General features: G+C 39.1%; 1 protein-coding gene across 1 annotated transcript; it reads right to left on the bottom strand.

The window, feature by feature from the left end:
• Nucleotides 1-12,802: 12,802 nt before the first annotated feature.
• LOC133916663 (probable leucine-rich repeat receptor-like protein kinase At1g35710) lies at nucleotides 12,803-17,236 on the bottom strand. The gene is made up of 11 exons (XM_062360438.1): nucleotides 16,994-17,236; nucleotides 16,207-16,354; nucleotides 15,475-15,546; nucleotides 14,733-14,804; nucleotides 14,408-14,479; nucleotides 14,175-14,318; nucleotides 13,938-14,018; nucleotides 13,750-13,821; nucleotides 13,577-13,648; nucleotides 13,393-13,464; nucleotides 12,803-13,268 (listed from the first exon to the last, which is right to left on the bottom strand). Exons 1-11 carry the CDS (start codon nucleotides 17,085-17,087, stop codon nucleotides 13,178-13,180), a joined length of 990 nt encoding a protein of 329 aa, XP_062216422.1. The 5' UTR covers nucleotides 17,088-17,236; the 3' UTR covers nucleotides 12,803-13,177.
• Nucleotides 17,237-23,107: the final 5,871 nt, after the last annotated feature.

The raw sequence follows: 23,107 nt of genomic DNA, 5'->3' as shown, positions 1-23,107 counted from the left end.
TCCTTAATCTTGTGCACACTCCGGGCTCGTAACGGACCCAACTGCATGAGTTATCCAATACATGTACAGCGTTAGTTCAAAATTCTCGTACCAATGAAATAGCACATATAAACGTGGTACCTGTTGTCCCGTGAATATCATCCTTCCCCTATGGTTCTCGTCGTACCGCTGCTGAAGAAGCTCGGGAAGACCACTATGAGCCATGATAATGATTTAAGGCTTCATGGTTCAACAAATAGGTGAACAACAGATTAGAATAATCTAAGTACTCTAATTAAATAAAGTAAGTACTCTTATTAAATAATCTAAGTAATATAATAACGTAATTAAATAATCTAATTTGTATAATCTCAGTACTCTAATTAAATAAACTAAGTACCCTAATTAAATAATCTAAGTAATAACGTAATTAAATAATCTAATTTGTATAATCTCAGTACTCTAATTAAATAAACTAAGTACCCTAATTAAATAATCTAAGTAATAACGTAATTAAATAATCTAATGAGAATAATCTAAGTACTCTAATTAAATAAAGTAAGTACTCTAATTAAATAATCTAATAACGTAATTAAATAATCTAATTTGTATAACCTAAGTACTCTAATTAAATAAACTAAGTACTCTAATTAAATAATCTAAGTAATATAATAACGTAATTAAATAATCTAATTTGTATAATCTAAGTACTCTTATTAAATAATCTAAGTAATATAATAACGTAATTAAATAATCTAATTTGTATAATCTCAGTACTCTAATTAAATAAACTAAGTACCCTAATTAAATAATCTAAGTAATAACGTAATTAAATAATCTAATGAGAATAATCTAAATACTCTAATTAAATAAAGTAAGTACTCTAATTACATAATCTAATAACCTAATTAAATAATCTAATTTGTATAACCTAAGTACTCTAATTAAATAAACTAAGTACTCTAATTAAATAATCTAAGTAATCTAATAACGTAATTAAATAATCCAATTTGTATAACCTAAGTACTCTAATTAAATAAACTAAGTACTCTAATTAAATAATCTAAGTAATATAATAACGTAATTAAATAATCTAATTTGTATAATCTAAGTACTCTAATTAAATAAACTAATATAATTAAATAAATGTAATCGAACGGATTAAACAATCACAATCTACTTCTGAAAAAACTAATCTACTTCGAAACATACTAACCAAATAAGCTAATTACTCTAAATACTATTACTAACCTAAGTATTAAATAGGTAATCTAATAACTAACCGGTATGAAAGTGAGTGCTCTCGAAGTATTAAACTGCCGCTGCTGCTGATCGCGTTGCTCCTCTTCTGCTGCTTTCTATACTTGAGCTGCTGCTACTCCCTTCTCTGCTCTGCTGCTCCCTTCTCTACTCTGCTGCTACTCTCTTCTCTGACGAACTCCATTTATTCACCTCTCCTCAGGCCGTGCCAAACATCACGGGTTGCCAAAATCATGCATGCATCCGGCCACGGGTTGCAAAAAATGGTGAAAATGATTGATGTGACGCGAAAATGATTGATGGGACGCGGGAAAAAGGGGATGGGATGGGTGGCCGGCTTTATTCGGCAACTGAGGTGCCGAATACGGCACTGTGGGCTGTATTCGGCACCTCAGTTGCCGAATACGGTGTTTTCGGATTTTCAGTTTCCGAAAATCAAATTTCGGTATTTGAGATACCGAATACGAGTGCTAGATTTGCAAATACGTCGATATGTTGTCTATTTTCGCAAATACGGTCGCGTATGTTGTCTAAATTTCCAAATTCCTCGGGACTTTCCGGCCTCCGGGAGGCGGGCGGCTATGGGTTGCTTGCTTCTCCCCTTCCTCTTCCGTCGGAGAGAAAGGAAGGAGAGAGAGAAACAGGAGAGGGAGCATGCAGGATTTTGTTTTGTTCTTATGCTTCGCTTTCTTTCTTTTTTCAAAAGAAAAAATGGTTTCATGTTTGATTTGATCGGATGTTTTTTCTGTCTCTGTTGGATGATTATATTTAATTGAGATGTTATTGTTGTTTGGAATTATATAGCGGTTGGCTACCGGTATAGTTTGACGTGACAAAAATATTTAGGTATGTGAATATAGGGTAGTGTCTGTAACTTATATGTGTGTAATATATGTATAATTCCATCAAAAATGAGTATCCTCCTGTTTACAAAATTATATACCAACTAAAAATAATTGATCATGTATTCTTACGTAATCTAACCTTGACTTCACAGAGTTAATCAAATCAACCTTGCAGCTACAAGTGCGCAACATTCATAATCCCGAGTTCAGCTTACCGGAGTTTTCATTAAAAGAATGGAAAGAAAGAGTATCAGGAAAATATATATCTACTAATAAAAGAAAAGGAAAAATATCTATCTAAACATGAAAAAAGGATTTTAAAAACATACATAATTCAACCTTTATGCATACAATAACCAATATTCCACAAAAGGGACGCTCAATGGGTTGAAATCAATGAAGCACAATCACCGGCATTTCCTAGCTGAATTTGCCTATAACGTGACCCCACCCCCATCTTCATCTCCATGTGCGGATCCACCCAAGAATCAGCTGCTCATCTTCTACCAACCCTCTAACAATTCACACACCACTGATGTTCATACCTGTCAACCTCTGAGCGTTGCAGCGATCAATTTTTGGAAAGCGAGGGAGGAAGCTAGGCTAGGCCGAGTAGAAACAAATCGCACCCTGAGTCCTCACAAGAGAGGAAGCTGTCGACGCGCATGACAGCAACTCCTCATCGACCACAAAGAAAAAGGGCAAAAATGCAAAATAAATGATATATGTCAGCGTATTTATCAAAATAAACAATAGATCGACGTATTTACAAATCTAACATCTGTATTCGGCACTCAAAATCTGAAAACCCAATTTCAATACCTCAAATACCCAAAAAGACTAGCCCCACTGTTTTCGGCACCTGAGTTACCGAAAACAGCAATGTTCACATGTATTCGGCACCTAAGGTGCCGAAAATGGTGAACAGTACCGTATTCGGCACTTCAAATACGGTATGTGTTATGCACCGACGTGACTGCGCACCGAAAGTAGAAACAAAAAGTGATGGACGTAGCAGGCCAGGCTGTATTCGACACCTAAGGTGCTGAATACAGCACTGTGTATCGTATTCGAATACAGGATATTTTCGGCACCTGAGCTACCGAATACGGTACTGTTGTCTATATTTGGCACCTGGCCCGGACCCACCATTCCATACTTATTTCGAAATTTGATGTGCCGAATGCGAGTGTTAGATTTGTAAATACAGTAATGTGTTGTCTGTTTTATAAATACGGTGATATATATTGTCTATTTTTCTATTTTTATCCTAAAACAGAAAATGGCAGCTCTTGGATGCGTTTGGGGTGAGGGGTGGTCCTTCATCCTTGTGCTGTAGTTTGTTGGTCTTTGGGTCATTAGCGTGCGGTCCGTGGCGCCGAAACTGGCTCTGGGCCTGCATTTTTGGTGCTGCTAAGGGTGAATGTGCTAGTGGTGCTTTTCCTCCGAATTTCACTAGGAAGAAGTCGATGTTCGTTCAGCATGAAGATGTGCTTCGACAGATACTGGATATTAGAATTTTTTAATAATATTGTTTTTATTGAAAAATTGTAAAATAATAGTCAGAAAAACAAAATTGCAAGAATAGTTACCTATTGGCATATAGAGTACCGATAAGGGATATGTTGGGAATTTTTTTAATAATATTATTTTTATTGAAAATTTGTAAAAATAATAGTCAGAAAAACAAAATTACAAGAATAGTTACATATTGGGATATGGAGTACCAATAAGGGACATGTTGGTACTTCGCAAACCGACAGGCTACATGGTATTAGGCCTGGAGGCACACGAAATGCATAGAAAAGTATTGTCGATATTTCACGTGCCGATAGGTTCTCGAATAGACACCGATATGAGTGTCGGTCTAGTTAACAGTTGATAAGCTTGTCGGCACATGGATTACCAGTATTCCACGTGCTAGCAGGTTACGTCTGTTTTTTGGGTTTCTAATTAAAAAAATTAGAAAATATTAATGAGGTACAACCAGAACTTAGTGTACATTCTATAAAAGAAGTCACACTCGTTCGAAAATAGCAACTATGGCTACACAGAGGCTAAGCCAATGAGGCGTGCGGATGTTTTGTAATGAAGCTGAGCTAACGGTATCTCGAAATGATTCATTTTTTTAATTTGGTTCAATGTGATTTTATCGATATTTATTTATTCAGTTAATCTAAATTTGTGCTAGTCATTTTTTAAAGTAAAGTAACGTTAGGAGGATACAAAATCTAATTTTGCGAATAATAATAGTTGTGAATCATATTTATCATAGAACACGATATGGAGGTTATATACGCCGATAACCATAAAGAGATAACGATTACAAATTTTAGCATGTATGGTACGGCTAAAGACTAACCTAATAGTATGTCGTTACTAATCCTAACATGCCTTAGGGAATAAAAATATGCTGGGTTACAATAGATGCTCTCTACTAAGTAAGCTTCCCTCATTCATCGCGTCTCTATGTCGACCCACTGCTTTTGGTGCTCATTTTGCTCTATATCCATCCATTTTATGAAGTCACAGATAGGTAGAGCTGACTGGATGAATAAAATAAGAGGGGAAAATATTAAGACAGAGCATAAAATCATATAGAAAAGTATCATATAAGTGATCTATACTGGTGTGTACTCGTACGATCCATGTCGAGGCGGACCGTACTGGTAGTTGGCACATATGAAGAAGTGTAGGATATGTCCTAGGATTTTTGAAGTCTACAAGGATTGCTACAGAAGCACATTGGCGGTTTGACCCCTTGGGGGATGAAAATCCTCCAATATTTCTTGGATGGCTTTGGTGAAAAGACATTACAGTTGAGAGAGCCGATGAATGAGTGATGTATCAATGGAGGGTGGGGTTATTTATAGTGGCTAGGGTTGGGGTATGGACTTGTATAGGGACTGTAGCATAGAATTCGCTGTGAAAGTTGAAAAAGTTATGGTATTGATACTTAGCATATATTCTCTACGAAAGTGGTTGCTTGGTGTGGTTATTTCATTCTGCAAAAGTTCAGTAAAGAGTTATTGTTGTCTCTGCATAGAAGACGGGGAATCCTATGAAAATATTGGGCTTAGAGAGCCGGCCATTTCATTGAAGAAAGTAAAATACATCATAAATAAGGGTCATCGTAAGTATTCATTGTCTGTCTATGGATATAGTATATAAGGCAATATGCACCGACTCGTACACATTCTATAATAAGTTACAATAACATGTAATACTACATCGCTAAACAAAGCATATCTTATGGAAAGATTGATTATCAGGTGCAAGAAAATATTTACTAGGTAGGTGTAAAAGATGTAAGCTTCTCATCCAGATATTCCCAGTGGATATCTTGAAAGTTGCATCCATATGGGTATGACTTGTTGCGCACGTACCCTTATGCCATTCTATAGGGATAGAATGCTTAAAGCTCTGGCATGTGATCACTTCATGTGTAAAGCCCGAGGTATTATAGAGGTGTTGACATTTCATAGTTAAAGATGAAGTCATGTGGTCACTCTATGTCAAAAGTGCGAGGCACGACAAAGATTCTATGTTATAGCAAGGTGTTGTCCTTTCATACTAAAAGCTGAGGCTTGTCAATAAAAATAAATTACATCACATATAAGGGTCATCGTAAGCATTCATCGTATATTTGTGACTATAGAACACAATACAAAATGTATCAACTCGTACCCTACTCGTACACAATCTATAATAAGTTACAATGGCATGTGGGTATTACTACCACTTATTACTACCGCTTTTCAGCAAATGCACCCCTGAGTTATCATTCCATACTTAAAGCTGAGTTATGTGGTCACTTCGTGTCTAAAGCCTAGTCAGGATAGAGGTGTTGTTATTTAACTTTTGATTGAAGCTCTTTCGTGTGTTCAATTCGTGTCTAAAGTCTGAGTCAGAACAAATGTGTAGTGCGATTCAATCTAGCGAAAAGACTTTTCAGTAATACCCCTAATAGGCCGATGCAATCTTGGCAATAGGCTTTTCAGTGCTACCGCATCTGTCCACTACCACTAGGACTTATCGTATATAAACAAAATCCAATCGATTCTCTACTCACACATCTCGTGACCTCGAATTGCATTGAGACAATGACGTATCCTCATCCTTTCGATGGCTAAATAAATCCACCACCCCCACACTCACATTTATACGTCTATGGTAGAGATTTCTACGAAAACCATAATGCTCTTCCTTGGTCATTTTGACCGCCATGCCGACATGGAGATGATGTTGTAGTCCAAGTTTATGAGCATTTCAGTGACGCAGACTATCGATTCTTCCGTTATCCACATTTCAGGGTACGAAAAATAATACTCACTTTCTTTCATATTTTGTCACAATTTACTTACCTCATATATTTACTTTTTTTTAGACGGATGATTGTGGGTTCCAGTACTAGATTGATCCACGAATAGAATCACATATTCAAGAATACATCCGTCACATCCGTGTCATTATCGAGGAACTGCAGGAACAATTACACCAAGAGGGATCCAGCAACATCAGAAGGCGTTATATGCCGCCTCGTATTGCAAGTCGGAGGAATAACTACAAGTAATATGGATGTGTTCATTACTTAGTCAATATGGCTAGAAGCATTGTATCCCGATGTACTGACTTAGCCTTATATACTATTTCAATGTATCATGTTGTTTGTAACATTGGATTTTGTACCGTGTCATGTAATGTTAGATTTTGTTTGCACACGTAATTGTAGTAGGGTTTGTAATGCGTATAGTTTTGATTTCAAAAGTTGCAAGTCAACGATTTATTGCATGATAGGATGGCACACAGATACGTTCGAAAGTGGATAATATTGCACGATGCTACACTTTAGAATGGAAGGAGGACACAGATAATAAAACCATAGCTGATAATATAGTATCAATATAAGTATCCTACATGACATGACAATCACATAATAGAAATAACATAAATATATATAAGTATTGTATAACGACGCAGTCAAGGGGTGTCGCCATAGCCACAGAGACACTTACAAGTATTGTATAACTATTTTTCCTTAATCACCTATGGTTTTTCTACCCACTCCTAATTTTTTTTAATAATTTTCTAACTATACCTAATTTTTCTAACTACATCTACTTCCTAACTACTCATAAATTTCTAACTAATTCTAACTATTTAAAAAAACATGCCACCCGTCGCACGCCGCCGTGCGCCTCCCGTCGCTATACCGCGCCGCCTGCTCGTTATCGACGCCTGCTATGTGCGGTTGCGCGTGGAAGAGAAATCGTCGACCATGGAATATATAAAGGCATATTAGCACGCAAAATACCGACATACCTAACGTGACGTTTGTCGGCATTCCACTTGCTGACAGGCCGTAACGCGTCACCTGTCGACATTATTTTAGCCGGACCCACGTCCTATTAGTATTCCACATGCTCACAGGTCCGTAGGCTAAACTGTCGACATTCAGAGTACCAACAGGTAACTTCTTAGTATTCCGTGTGTCAACGTGTATTTATTATTATAATTTTTTTAAATTTAATTATTATTTTTATAATTTCTAATAAAATAATATTATTTTAAAAAACTCCTGATATTGCGGCTTCAAAATGTTTGGTCGTCTTCTTCAACGCCGAGAGGAGTAGAAGGAGGTGTGCTCCGTGCTTGCGTCGTTCTGTGCTGCGCTGTTCTTGCTCATCTGCGAGCAGACCGTGCCAGCGGACCAGCAGAGATCATTAGAGTGGACGATGTATGTGGTGAGGACCGTCTTTGTCCTCTTCTGTTTTTTAATATAATACTTTCCCCCTTTCGCGAAAAAAGAAGAAAAGAAAAGTGCAGCTCTTAATTTCTGCGTAATGATCCTTTAATATTTTCAATCTATGAAACTTGCCCGTCAGTGTGAAAAATGCGAGGATTGTTGGGAGACACTTTTTTTTTTATATAAAAGAGCTGATGATTTTTTGCACCGACAGATTTCTCTCTTGAGTTTTAACAGCCTGGAGGACCTCAAATTGACTTTGTAAAGTCGCATCGATCGAGGCCGCCGATTGACCTGTGATGGGAGCTTCTCGCCTTAGATTTTTGCAGGTCTATATATTTTATTTACCTTTTTGAGATTTTTCCATCAATTGCTGTCTCTATTAAATTCGAACGCTGCTACACGTTATGACTCAGCCGTCCGATCAGTCAAACCGCGTGGCTACAGTAGCTGTGGATACTGTAAGGATAACTGATCAAACGACTGGGTCGTAAGAGTTAAGAACCAGTCGTACGTATAGCTTTTCTGATTAATTTCTTAACCAGTGCTTCTTTGCTCTATCATCAAACTAGAAGATCGAGGTTGCACAAGGTTGAGCAAAGCAATACCGCATTCCTGCTTAAGAAAAAATAGCTACATTACCTGTGAAGTTATGGGTAAATTCAGCATTCCCGCATTCCTGCTTAAAAAAAAATAACTATTTTCACAAGTGTTGTAAAGAAAATGTAACTTCTTGTGCTCTTTTTAAAAGCCTACCACTATTTTAATATATATTAAAAAAATTATAACTTTTTCATAGTTTATCTATCTACCATCCTCTACAGGTGGAACCACGGTTATCAAATGATCCTAATACCGTAAAAGAGAAACTTCCATTACATACTATAGAGGATGACAGATGGATCTAAAGTGAGAAAGTTATAATTTTTTATAACATGTGCTAAAATAATTATAGATTTTTTAAATAGACACTAGAAATTATAGTTTTTTATAATATATATTAAAATAATTGTAGGTCTTGTAAATTTACTCTGAAGTTATTGGTTAATTATTGCCACCTTTCAAGAATCAATGGTGTTTTCCCCTTGTCCATTAATCCTACTTAAAAAATTGGATGTCCAGTATGATTAAATCTTGCCGCGGGTCTTATGTTGTACCGGTAGTCTAGCTGTGTAAAGTCATTTAATTTGTGGAGAGGATGCGCGTACAAATATCAAATTAAGCTGTAATGCGATGGGCTCTTTTTTTCTTAATATAATATAACGACGTGTCAAAAGGTTGGGCCCAACGTTCGGAAAAAAGAAGAAGAGCAAATCATGGAAGTAAGATTCTGGTGATTGACATATGTTAATGATGTCATCTCACTAGTGGTGTAATTTTTGTTTTTATCACTAGATGGATCCAAAACTCAAAAAATAAGCTAAAGATTCATTCTTACTTAATTAAATTAAAATTAATTAATTAATTAATAACTCAAAACTACCACTTAGATCCCTGCATCTCACTGCTCACAGCTGTTGTGCAGTGCACCCATACAATACAAGATGGTCCAGGTCTGTGTAGAAGTGGCACCTACATGACTACACGTCTGTATCTACTTGTGGCATAAATATAGATGCTCAGAACAAAATAAAAAGAAATGATCAAACGAAGCTGACTTTTCGTTGCTTTTTAAACAATAATACCGAGGTTGATAATGCAGCCATGCATGCGTTTTTAGTTGATGGGTGCAAACACCAAAGTGCATGTTCCTCCGTTTCCGAGCATGCACCCAGATCTGGCATAAAATACAGCGCCATTTGGTTTCTTTTGTTAATTATAAGCTAGTGGTAGTATTACTATTAGTGCCCATCTATGCAGTTGCAGTATTCTGTTTCTTTCTAGTTTCAGGCTGCTTGCTCTTAATTAATTAAACATCTCAACGGCAAAACCCTCTAATTACGCTGACGTCGTCTCTACCCTACCTACCGAAGTACTTTCTGCAATCACAAATAAATATCGTTTTTAATTGCGTGCTATCAATCATTCCGAACTTATGTAGTCAATTGTTCCAAACTTTGGTTTTAAATTATTTAAAATTGGATGTTTGAAAAAAAATGATATGGTAGATTTGTTTTGAAAAGTTCCTTTTTATAATAATATATTTTTACTATGTTTTATAAATACATTATAATAAAAAGTAGTAGTGAAAGTTGTGTTTGGAGGACTGTTTCGACGTTCAATATATCATTTATTTCTCGGTAACGTTGAACAGGTGTTGGGTCCTTTGCTTTCAGTGAACTTTCCTCTGGGAGGTAAAAAGATAATTGGAGTGTTTCAATGGCATGGACTGAATTCAATATGCTCCTTGTCTGAGGGGAGGCCGTTTGGTTCAGTGGAAGTGGTCCTGGTGGTCTTGGGTTGGTACCTAGTCATGGTAGCAGCCATTGAGTAGAAAGAAGCAGGGGCACTAGAGCTGAAGATAAACAAGTTTGATAAAGTATTGTCCAGCTCAAAGAAAACTTGATTACATGTTCTCTAATCTTTTTCGAATAATGAATATATGATCAACGATTATCCAAACAACTCCATCATTTGCCATGCTTAGAGCAATGTCCAAATGAGTATCATCAGATTCTGATGATGCTGGGACTCGCTTCACAGCGCTGGACCGACCGCCATGGGTATGGTTGGTGCCTTGGTGGTGGTTGGTGACAAAACAACAAGGGCAAAGCTGCCGCGTGCTCCGGCCCCCAGGTGATCCCATGCATCGTCCCCATGCAGATGCCGTCACGCAGTGGCAAGCTTGGCCTGTGTGCGTTCTGATTGATTCGTTGCAGACGGGAATTAAAACAAGTGAAAAAACAGCGTTGGATTGGGGTAGGTCCCTCCGGCTGCAGCCGTGCCGATCATATCCAGTGGCAGATACAGTCATACACCACGTATCTCTTTCAAGTCTGGGACGAAGAGTACTCCTAATCAGCATATAGTAAGTATTTCTTTCACGTCTCAGCTTCTTTAGGAAATGTAAAAGGCCCAAAAGACAAGTGAAGTGTTTCAGACTTTAATAAGGTGACAACTGAAAGTCTGAAACGATAGTAAAAGAAACATAAACGTATACTCTTAGCCAGTATCACTCACCAATTGTGTTGGCAAACCTAATCCTCCTGCACTGCCTGCCCGGGTGTACCGGTGTAGTGTTCATCACTCATCACATGTGGTGTATGCATCATCACTCATCGCATCTTTTACCATCATACAGTATCAAACAGTTGCATTTTTTGTTCAAACATTGACTATCTTCCAAATTTCTTGACCCGATGTGAGATCGCGACGGTCAAGGAGCAAGGGTGCCATGCGACCCGGGTTGATCCCCAGTGTGAGCAAAGGACTTTGTCCCACTTCTAAAAAAGAAAAAGAAAATCTTCCAAATTTCTTGCCACTGCAAAAAAGTAATAAGTGTATGATGAAGCAACCAGTCATGTAATGGACCACAGGCCTGGGGCAGTGCATCACAAGCCTGCGTCACTGTAATCTGACACTGGCTTAATTTTTTGCTCATATTTTGAAAGGGAGCTTAGGTGTGCATGCCATTGGAGATCACAATGAGACTACTCCAACCATATTCCCTTCATTTCGTTTCCTTCCCGATTCCCTTCTCCGTTCCCATTCCTTTTATTTCCTCTCATCTCCAACAGCTTCCCTTCGAGGGGAATCGCGAAGGGAACGGAGAAAGAATCCCGTCCTGAAGGGAATGATCCTGGAAATCCCATCGTGAAGGGAAGCGTGAAGAGAAACCGTTAGAAGAGCTGAAGGGAACGCGAATCCCTTCACGACAGGAATCTGGGCCGCGAAAGGAACCTGTTAGGTTTGGTCTGATGGTTATCTTGATACCCTCTATGTGCCTTGGACAGCTCCAAATCTGAAACAATTCTTTTGATCCGGCAAAAAGATATCAATGGTTTTGCATGGGGACAGGAGAACAGCACAACCAAGGACCATAGTGTGGATAGTGACCCTTCATGTTAAAAACAAATGTTTGCTTAACGCAAAAAGATCAATAATGCCAGTACTGCCATATGTTGGGTTACTGAGCATATTCAGAGAGCAATGATAGAAACTTATCATATGGTACAATGTTAATGGGCTCCCAATGTTGGATGTACATTTGGCATCATGCTTGGGTTTGTACCAAAATTAAAATTGTACAGGATGTAAGTACAACTACACTGCAGACTTCAGTATCTATTTATATATTGAACTGAATAATTTGGAGCAAATACTACATACAGGCAATCAACATATGCAACAGTGGCAACAGCAATCCAGACATGGATTCTGTGATGCATCCAATTTCTCATCCTTACCTGATACCAACAAGGCAGCTGCAGCATAATTCTTGAAATGCACCAATCATGATACTACAGTATGAGTTCAGAAGGAAACAGGATACCAAAAAAGTAGCATGGACCACTAAGTACAAAGGTAATGTTGTTAAAGTTATAAATGGAGTAGGAAATGCCTGTGACCTTGACAGTATTCTTTGCTGCAACACTCATCCAATTAAACTGTGCAGCATATGAACAAGTGGATCTTCTGTAACCAAGTTTGCGGAAGACATGGTTCTATGGACACCACAAAACGTCCTAGTTTTCACTTCAGTTCTTTTCTCAACTGCGTTACCTTTTTCTTGAGCATTAACCCAATTTCTATCCAGAAAGGGCATGTTTGGAACGCAGTAGTTTCACATAAATTTCGTGTAAACTTTCCAAAAAACAACTCAATAACAGTGATATTGAGGAAAAATTCTCGTGTTCTGAACGGGGCAAAAAATGATAAGGGAATGAGCTGCAGCACTAGAAACTATATAAAAATGTGACTGCCCTTTTTTCCTGGGCAGATCCAACCTGGTATTAGCAGATTCTCCACCCCACATGACCATGCACTCGAGTATTGATGGCACCAAATTTGCTTCCAAAAAGGCCAGATCATATCCAGTGGCATAACAAAAATATCATTAGCCAGTGGCTGTGCTAGGACTGTCGGTGCCGTGCAATGTGCTGGCATTACATCTGAAGAGCATCTCCATCATACAGCAAAGGTACAGGGTAAACAATACAACCTGTACACTCATCTAATGATGATTGCAGTATGACAGTGGACTTTACTACTCACTGATTTCTTTTCTTCCTTTTTTGCAAGAGGCCTTTTGCATATGTAAATTTGTCATTGAACAATGCAACGTGAAACATAGTTACATATGCCCTAAAATCATGCGTGCATTTCACACCTACATGAAGAGATGTAGAATCGTGACCTTTGTCGTAATCTACTGCAGGATAAACAACAAGCCCGCATATGGGCTTGGCTAAACTAAAATGTCAGCATCAGGCAATTCAAGCACTTTGTGCGTTCCTTTTGATTTGGTTCCTGGTCTAAAGTGGTTTCCTTCAATGTACCTGCAGCAAGCAAAATACAATGTGCTTCAATAGCAGTACAGCAGAACATTTTTTTAATGAAAAAAAGGAAGTCTGTATGAATAAATTGAAATCTTTTTTAGTTGAGATTCTGAAGCCAACTTACAGCTCCTTCAAAAATGGATGCTTGTATAACCCTTCAGGTATCCTCCCAATGAAGTTGTTATTGTCCAAGTACCTGCCACAGACCATTGTAACATGAGAACATCAGAACCAAATGAACGCTAAAGAACCATATTGATCATTCCTCCCCATATAGAATTTTATAAAATTTAAGCAGTAAGGCTCACAAATAGGTCAATCTTGGAATATGAACTAGTTTTGGCGATACTGATCCAATCAGCTTGTTATTGGACAAGTGCCTACAGAGGGTATAAGGATAATCAGATGATCTAATCTTTCTTTCAAAAAAAAAAAGGCAGATCTTGAAGCAATAGTGTCTTCAACTCTAAAGAGAACTTACAAGATCTCAAGGTTTGTCAAATTTGCGATCTGTTCTGGCAGCACACCAGTCAATTCATTATTGTTAAGGTATCTGTGGGACAATTTAACAGTCAGCTACGGAAGACAGCATTCGCCATTCAGTAGAGAAGGATGAATCTGGTAGCAATTTTTTTAAACGAAAAGGTAGAATTTTATATTTCTGCTTACAGATTCCTCAAGGAGGGGAAGCCATTCTCATTGCCAACAAAGTCCCTGAGAGTGCCTGTCAAGTGGTTGTTACCAACGTCACTGCAAAAGGGGAATTTATCATTTACTACGACATCACAGCAGACCAGGACGACCATAACTGAGGCAGTAAACATTTTCTAGTATAATGACTTTTGCTACCACAGGATTTCTTTTTCCTGCGAACAAGAGATAGAAGGACCCAGGTAGGATGTTTACAGGTGACGTAGGTTCTTCAGAGTTCCAAGTTCAGGGGGGATCTGCCCAGTAAAGCGGTTCTCGTGAAGATAAAGATAACGCAGTTCTGGTAGGTTTGCAAGCTCCACCGGAATTTCACCTTTGAAGTTATTGAAGCTCAAGTACCTGCAGAATTTTCAATAACATTTAGAGAACTGAGAAGTGAAACATTTATTTATCCAGATAAAATCAATACGTTCTAAAAATGAACTTACAAGTGTGTCAATTTTTTTAGTTCACCAATTTCGGGCGGAAGCACATCTTGAAGTTTATTCCACCTCAGGTTCCTAAGATGATGAGCACAATTGCTTAGATGAAGAGCAACTGTATTCAAAATAGCAATGGACCCAGAAGGCAGAAAAGTAGTAATAGTCTAATACTGATTCAAGAGAGCATTATCCAAGGATATTGGGCAATTGCAGAGAATGAGAGACTTATGTTGTATGTAGCAAGAACTGAAATGCTCTAAAATGCTAGCATCTCAACATGACAAGCATATCCTAATGTACCTCAGTATGCACAAAGATATTCAATACTTACAATATCCTGAGATGTTTCAACCGTCCAATCTGTGGAGGAATTGGCCCCGTCAACTTGTTATTGTGGAGATCCCTATAATTGAATAATTCAATTACTCTTATGGTTTGAAGATACGTCAAAGATGTTTTACTGCAGCTTTTCACATGATTTAATAACAGGATCACCTTTCGCCTCTGATTTTATTTTCCTTTTTTTTTGGGTGGGAAATGAAACATGCAACTCAGAGATAAATAGACAATACAAAAGCTGACATAAGTAATAAATGACGATAGTTCGGGGACAAATCTAGTTTCCATTGTGGCCAATGATGTCCCCAAATTCAGTGAGCATAACACAACAAACATGGAGCTTTAATTTTTCTACAAGAGTATATATATTAACAAAAGGAACTGAGCTAGAGGGTGTGGATGTACGCCTAGATCACCCATGCTTGAGTCCTCTTAGACGCGAATTAGGGTGACTATTTCTTCTTATTTATAATGCCACCTAGTTCCTCCTAGGTCGGTCAAGTTTTTTTTTTTTTGTATATATATTAACATGGATACCTTATCATGTACTCTTACTAATGGTTATCCATTATCTTAAAGCTGACAGAAGCTTAACAATAATTATATGACCACCATGAACTTCAATCAGGTTACACCGAAGAAGTACGAAATGTCAACAGCGTATTTTCATGTGCCTCAAGATGCAAATACAGAACATAAAAATAAAGCAGCATTGACAAGGAAAAAGTTCTTACAATCTTTTCAGATCCAACAGGTTAGTTACTGCTGTAGGAAAAGGACCAACTATTGATACAGCATATACTTCCCTGAAACAAGATACAAAATATGCTTACTCACGCATGTATATTTAGAAAAAAATGCACAGGGCTTAAGAAAAGCAGCAAACATGATTTTGGCATTTTGCAATTCATAAAGTTGAGATCCATAATCAGCAAGCATGTATTGGTTGGTCATAGATGCTAATTATCTTATTTATCTCCAACCATAAACAATGAAAATTTCCCGTAGAAGAGCAGTAGGTAATGTTGCCTTTAAATCTGGGACTTGAATGGTTAACATTACTCCTGTCAACTATCTCAAAACCCTTCTAGATAGGAAGTTCCATTTCTTGATTGACACAACAGTTTTTTTTTTAAAAAAAAAGGAAGAAGTTTTTTTTGTCTCTTTGACAAAAGTTATCTCAGATGGCTGCAACATGAATATGCAGCATATATCCAAATAGTTTTTGTGCCAACATTTGCAAGCTGAGGAGCATGCTATATCCAGCATTCAACTTACTAGTTTGTAAAAGAGAGTTTAATTTGCCGGCCAAGAGTGCAAGACAAAAGTTTAGACCTTTGAAGCTTCAAGTATTAAATGTTTTTTCTCTTTGAAAAGGAACCATGAAATCATAAAATAACCCTTATAAATCCTTATGTATGCCAGCAGAAAAGGTAAAATCAAGAAAAGGAAGGAATATTTCTTACAGTTCTGTCACAACTCTATAATCCCCCTGCTGAGAACATGTCACACCAGACCAGGGGGGTAGATCACCATGCCCACAAGGGTCATCGCCTACCCACGAGTATACAACTCTCCAGCCTAGTGAAGACTTGATCTCATTCAATGCTTTCACTGCATCAAAAAACCAATTTTAGTTCCAACATTTAAGCACTAAGCATCTACTGAAAGGTATGGCTAATGACTACGAACAGATACGGCTATCTTCCTGCGTCTCGACGCAATCAGGTACCATAGCGATCTCTGGCAGCTACGAAATGATGCACTAGATAGGACATTGGTTCAGCTACAACTGAACCACGAAGTCCTCGACAGTTATCGCTTCGAACCCGTTCAGCCCCAACTTTTTTCCCCACAAATGCATAACTTGCTATGTAATGAAAAATTATTATGTTAACTACCAAATTTGACGCCAGTTACAGTTTAAGTGGAGAAACTAAAGATAGATCCCACTGTAAAGCCGGAGTTCAAGAAATGCCACCCAGCTCCACGGACGCATAGCCAAGTCCACGACCGCAGGAGAGCCCAAAGAGGCAACCAATCGATCGAACACCCCAATTCAGCATCTCTTAGCAAGAAAACGCACGGTCCCGGATGCAAGGCGGGGTCAGATCTCCAACGGAACGACCAAAAGAACCGATCTTTCTAACATTTCGTACCGCGGATTCGCTGCAAGAAACCAGGAGCGCTCCGCTCCGTTCACGAACGGGATCGGAGGGCCACGACTGGAGGAGGAAAAGAACAGTCACGTACCATCTCTCTTCACCGTCTTGCCCCGCGCGGCGCCAGTCAGGATGAGGAGGAAGAGGACGAGGGACAAGACGCGGGCGAACGGCGCTGCGGCCATGGACGGACGGGGAACGAGCAGGACGCTAGTGGTGGTGGCGCGGCGCGCGGCGGGGCACCATAAGAGAAGAGAATGGAATGGGAAGGGAAGGGGTGGGGTAGTGGGAGTGCGAGTGGGCGGGTGGGCACTCACGGTCACGGTCACACTATCACAGTCTCGCACAGGCGCATTTCAATGCCGCGTCGGTGGGTTGGGCAGGGCAGGCCGGGGCGCACGGAACGACGGGCGGGCGTTGACGTCCAACTTGGCGCCGTGGCGGTGCGGCCGTGCTCGCCGACCGGATTTCTGCCCTGCCGGGGGCGCGGCAGGAGACGTGGAATGCTGCCGAACGGCCACGAACCGGGGTGGAAATTAACGTGATCGCGTCGCTTTTTTCGCGTTCGCGCGAGGCAGCGTTCCGGTGGCTGTCGCGACGTGCCGATCTATGTCACCGCCTGTGCATATCTCAACTTACCACGTCGTTGAAAGTTTAAATTAATAAATTTCACAGCATCTAAAAGAAACCACGAGAACGAGAACGGAAATACGTAGTAGAGCTTATTTGGTAGAGTTCTCGACTGTCAAACGGTAATTTACAGTTTTAACCCTTTAGAGTGATATTATTAGAGAAATTTTTTAAAACAAACTAGTTACTGTAAACTTAAAAATAAGTTTCTTCTGATTCATTTTTTCTACAGAATTATTTTATTTATAGAATTTACTCTAAAAGATTACCTTCAGCAACAAAATCATTTTTCTAAATTTTTTGAATAAGTGGGCTCTACCAAATAGTATTCAAGCAATTGAAATTGAGAACTGTTTTTTGCACGGGCGGTTCCCGCTGGACGTTGATATGCATCCATAGGTGGACCCACCATGATGCATGGGTATTCAGTTGAATACCTAACTTTTTTGAAAAAAATTAATTATATAGCAGCTATGCTACGTATATATATCTCTAGTTAGTTCAACTTATTTGTTTACTGCTTCAATCTATCAGACCACTCAGCAAATCGTGAGCTCAAGCTACTATCCATCCTCCACTCGGCCTATTAACTAGAAAGAGTCCAACTTCTTATACCACAACAACAAATATCAAAAGTTCGTGATCTCCATGTTGTGACTGCCCAGTTCGGCAGTCAGCAGTTGAGCGTGATTTTTTTGTGCAAGTTAAAAATAGTGATATCATTTAACGCTTCCAAGTTATGAAGGAACACAAAATTAAATTATAATTTTCTTTTAAATATTTTGTAATTTCTCTTAATTAATTGAAACTTCTCTACTATAAACAATTTATACTTTAAAATTTACGCTACTATAGATTTCTCGTATTTTAGATTAAATATTTTTTTTAATACTGAATATCTAATCATCAAATCCTGGGTATACATCACGAACTAAACAACGGTTCTGTGTAGCGATGAGGAATGCAGAACGTGTGCAAACGTCGTTTGAGGGGGCAGAGAACGAAATGGCGAGTATAGGAAGCTATGGTGATCTCAGAAGAGAAGAGAAAGGGAAGCTACTGTTTGGTTTGGACTTTGGACGCTCCGAAGCAGCGAAGTGAGGAGAGGCACGCACCCCAGGCCCCAGCGATCTCCAGCAGTCCAGCCCGTTCAGGCGAGCGGGCGCCGGGCGTGTATCCCACTCCCGCCATCAAAATGTCCATCCGACGGACGCTCGGCTCACGTCCCACGGCCACGGGCCAAGAAGCTTGACGTCCGGAGGCACGCGCTCAGCTGCCGTGCCTTGCCCTTGCCGGCTGCGCGGCGCGTTCGCCCGCTCGCCCACGCGTGGCGCATCGTCTAGTCGTGTGCGCCGCGGCCCATGGGAACGGGAACGTTGCCCGCAACGGCGATCCACGTGCCCTACAACAGATTTGATATTATGTAACGAACCATAAGGATCATAAAATGATGTTTTTTTTTTTGTCATAGATGATTATTTGTGATGAAAATTGACCATCACAGCCATTATCACAAATAATACGTCATATTATATATTCTATGATAAAGTGTTTCAAAACGTCATAAAGTTAGGAGGGGCCGAGGGGGCTGCCCAACCGGCATCATGTATTCTATGATGAAAAAAATTGTCATGTATAAACCTATTTATGATGAAAATTTATGTCATGCATTGTGAACATTTCTGTTGTAGCTCACTGAAGTTCAGGTAGATGAAATGAAATTTGTGACGAAATATAATTGACACATGCATTGTTGTCAAAAAAGTATAGCTCATGCCAACATATTATTCCATTTATAACAATGAAGCAATTTTCAATTACATTTATATCAATATTTACAAAAATGTTTATACATGTACTCCATCTACACATCTGTTAACCCAAGCGAAACATTCTAAATCTATATAGTTTCATAAAAGAAAGTCATCATAAAACAAATCAGTCTGTGCTTATACTCTTGATCTCCATATCTGAAAAGCACAAAGGAACAAATACAATGTGCATAAGTTTCCGAAGATAAAACATATATACTCAAGAATTATAAAGTATTGGCCTGAACTTGCATACAAAACTAGATGCAAGAACTCATGTATAATTGCCAAGATAATCTAATCCACAAATAAAAAGTGCCTGAAAACAGAGTTTTCACATAAAAGGTGTTATATCTAACACAGGTTGGACAATGTTTAAAGAGCAATTTTAGAAATTGTGGTAGAACAGTACATTCATTCTTCAGAAAGCTATAAATACTTACCAAACATACTCTCAACAGTATTAACTGAACTTCACTTTTAGATCAATTCAAGACCCCAGACCAGAATCAGCAAGCAATTAGGGTATTATCAGTGGACTAGGACACTTCAATATAGATAGGTATCTCTGCACACCTGACCTTCTTTGTGACTACCATATCTGAATATGTACAAATGAGAGTTAAATAGCATTTAACGTAATAACAAAACATGGACGAGCCAAACTGTCAATGATATATACAACTTAATATAGCAAATCCGGAGTTTGAACAAAATTACAAAAGGAACATAAAACTAATTTGACACTTCAGTAGTGTTAAAAATCTATAAAAGAACAAATGATGGTTCAGCAGTGTTAAAAATCTAGACCAATACAACTCAAAACAATCATAAAATCCCATCAAATAGCATCCCGATTCCCTGGTTTCACATATTTGAACGAAAAAAGAGAAAAGTAATATTCATTGTCTCAATAGCAGAATTGCCTGTGGAATATTTTTCCTTCCTAGTCTACTGGAGCAAACTGATGATATGGAAGTATTATTTGCATAAATATAGACACCCATAACTATAGTCTATGAGAAGAACTCACATGTCATCCAGTAATGCATGAGGCCTCCACCGGAAGCTACACGAGGCAGGCAAAAATGGGCCACTCGCTCCTTTCATGAGGACAGCGACCTCCACCAAATTCAGGTGAGCTCATAGGACGCGAGCTCAAGGAGGACCGGCACGAGGAGTTGCATCATCGACGGATCCAAGCGAGCTCGGAGATGACAGTCCCGACGGCGAGCTCCACACTTTCGACGAGGGATAGCTCGATCCAGCCAGCTTCTATTGCGATTTAGCGAAAGAGGAGGTCGATTCAGCCACGCGAGAGCTTGATCTAGCGGGAGGGCAGTAGGGCTTCGTTTTCGACAGTGGGAGGTGTTGTAGGGAGGATAAGAGGAGGATGGGACACGCATCCTTTGACTTTGCTCAAGCACAGGTGTTGTAGCATGGGTGCTGTAGCACTTAGCACTGTCCATCTGTTCACGATCTAACGGCTGAGAGCTAACCGAAATTGTGTTACTGTAGCATCCTTGACTTTGCTTGAGCAAAGTTAGAGGATACGAATCCGAGGAGGATGAGGGGTGGTGCTGTCGGTGTTGGGAGGGGATCGAGAGGAGGCGTGTTGAGATGGGGGAGAACAGAAGGGGGAAGAGAGCATTATTGCAGAAGCGGCTGCCATGTGGACTTGAAAATTTGCTACTTTACCTGTTATGTCTCCTTAAGGCTATCTTCAACAGATACTCTAAAAATTCATCCTTTATAATACTATTACAGTACCCCCTTACACTATTACAATACTCTTTATTTTTTCTATCTCCACCAGCTACCCTGTTTTCTACCTTCTATTACTCTTCTCCTCCCTCCGGACCCACAGTCAACCTCTATGAACAGTATTGTGTTGCTACAGGGCCATCTCCAACAGTTTCGGTTTCCACTGCTACAGTACCCCCCGTAAAGCATTGTAGCACTCGAATTTGCTCTCCTACAGATACGGTATCCAGTACTACAGTGTTGATGAGAGAGAATCGGGTACTTCAAATTTGTTGAAACACGGTAGCAACCGTTATACTGTTCATAGAGGTTGATTGTGGGTCCGGAGGGAGAAGAAGAGTAATAGAAGGTAGGAAATATGGTAGCTGCTAGAGATAGAAAAAAAATAAAGAGTAATGTAATAGTGTAAGAGGATGTTGTAATAGTATTATAGGAGATAAATTTTTAAAGTACTCGTTGGAGATGGCCTTAAGTTTCAAGTTTACATGATGAATTTGACTTTTTTTTTTTTGAGCGTATGACGAATTTGATTGCACTTGTAAAAATAGTTGAACAGTTAATAAAGAATGAGAAATTATCATAATTTTTTTTTCTCTTAATAACTCAACCAAATACTTGTCATAGATGTTTGGCCTTCTATGACTATTTTTCTCTTTTTCTATGACGTTATTTTTGGTAATAGCATAAAAATAGTTGCCTGAGTTGTCCTATCCTTGACTTGTGACAAAGTCTGTGAGATCGTCACAAATAATACACTATCTATGACATTTTAGCTATTCGTCTTATTACTTTTGTCATGAAAGGACAGATTTATGGTAGCGGCGGTAGCACACGCACACCGACACCGACACAGCAAACCGACGGGAAGCATTATCTTAGGTTCGGTGACTTAGGCCAGATTTTTTGTTCACGAGAGTCAAAGTCTGCCTATCAATTTCGATTCCATATTTCCATCTCTATAAGACTTGATCGCCGTCTGGCCCAATGCCGAACTTTTGGCAAGTGTTTGACCTTAGTTTTGGCACCTCGGTCCATTATTCAATGCAAAGTTGGCCAAAACTTGGCGGGGCCAGCTCAGCCACCGCAATGTTAACGTACGAAAATCTGGCTTAACTTTCAATGTTAAACGCAGATAAAACAGGCCCTGAAAACCAGCACTACAAAATATATGCATAACAAACTTCCAAGCACCCGTAGATATTCAAAAACATCGATAGTACGGTAGTAAACTAAAGTTCTGATGTCTAGTGCTCGTTCGGTCTTATAAGGCAACTTGACTTGACATGATCTTTAATTTTATCTTCCAGGTTTGGCCTCTCCCTTATTTTATTTTCTACGAGAATGGACAGGATCTCTGCCTTGTTACTGCAACACTTATCTTTAGTCAAATATGCTGCCATGATGCCTTCAGACTATCATGTCAACCACCCAGTGTTGAAGCTTTTTTTTAAAAGACTACCATGCCAATTTTTTTAAAAAAAATTAGGGGGAGGGAGGATCCTCCACCTCATTCATTGACCAAGGATCAAAGAGTTTTACATGTGAGTGCCGTGTGTAAGCATATCACACCAACTTTCGCCTTCTTCCTAGTGCGTGACGACCGCCTCTCCTACCCTACCCAACGCACATCCACTCTCCTGTATTTCGAGGCTACCAATATTGCAACATTCTTCGCAACGCCGACTCCCACTGTTATTGATGGCGAGCTTTCCTTTTCAATTGTTTTTCACATAAGCTAAAGAAACAAACACAACGCAGCCTAAAACAAGTAAATACTTTGATCCTACGTACGTGTTAAACTGAAAATACCACATGATCGAGCCATTTTCATGCTGGTGTTGTTCCACCATCATTTTTACCAATAGTTTGGGCTGCACGGGACTGCCACAGTGAAGAGTGTAGACCGTAGACGTGCAATAGAAGCATGCAGTTCCAGCATAGGGTGCTGTCAGCTCAAGTTGGTGGTTTCTCAAAATAAAAAGAGAGAGAGAAAAAAAAGA

This window comes from Phragmites australis, chromosome 4 (assembly GCF_958298935.1).
Source record: "Phragmites australis chromosome 4, lpPhrAust1.1, whole genome shotgun sequence".
Lineage (NCBI taxonomy): Eukaryota > Viridiplantae > Streptophyta > Magnoliopsida > Poales > Poaceae > Phragmites > Phragmites australis.
The sequence above is the reverse complement of the archived record's forward strand: the minus strand, read 5'-3'. Positions and strand labels throughout refer to the sequence as shown.

Excerpts from the sequence above, each read along its gene's own strand:
- LOC133916663 (XM_062360438.1), bottom strand. The coding sequence starts at position 17,087 with ATGGCCGCAGCGCCGTTCGCCCGCGTCTTGTCCCTCGTCCTCTTCCTC. Across the intron at positions 16,355-16,993 it reads CAAGACGGTGAAGAGAGATG|TGAAAGCATTGAATGAGATC; the intron begins GTACGTGACTGT and ends TTTTTGATGCAG. Across the intron at positions 13,822-13,937 it reads TTCCCCTCCTTGAGGAATCT|ATACCTTAACAATAATGAAT; the intron begins GTAAGCAGAAAT and ends ATTGTCCCACAG.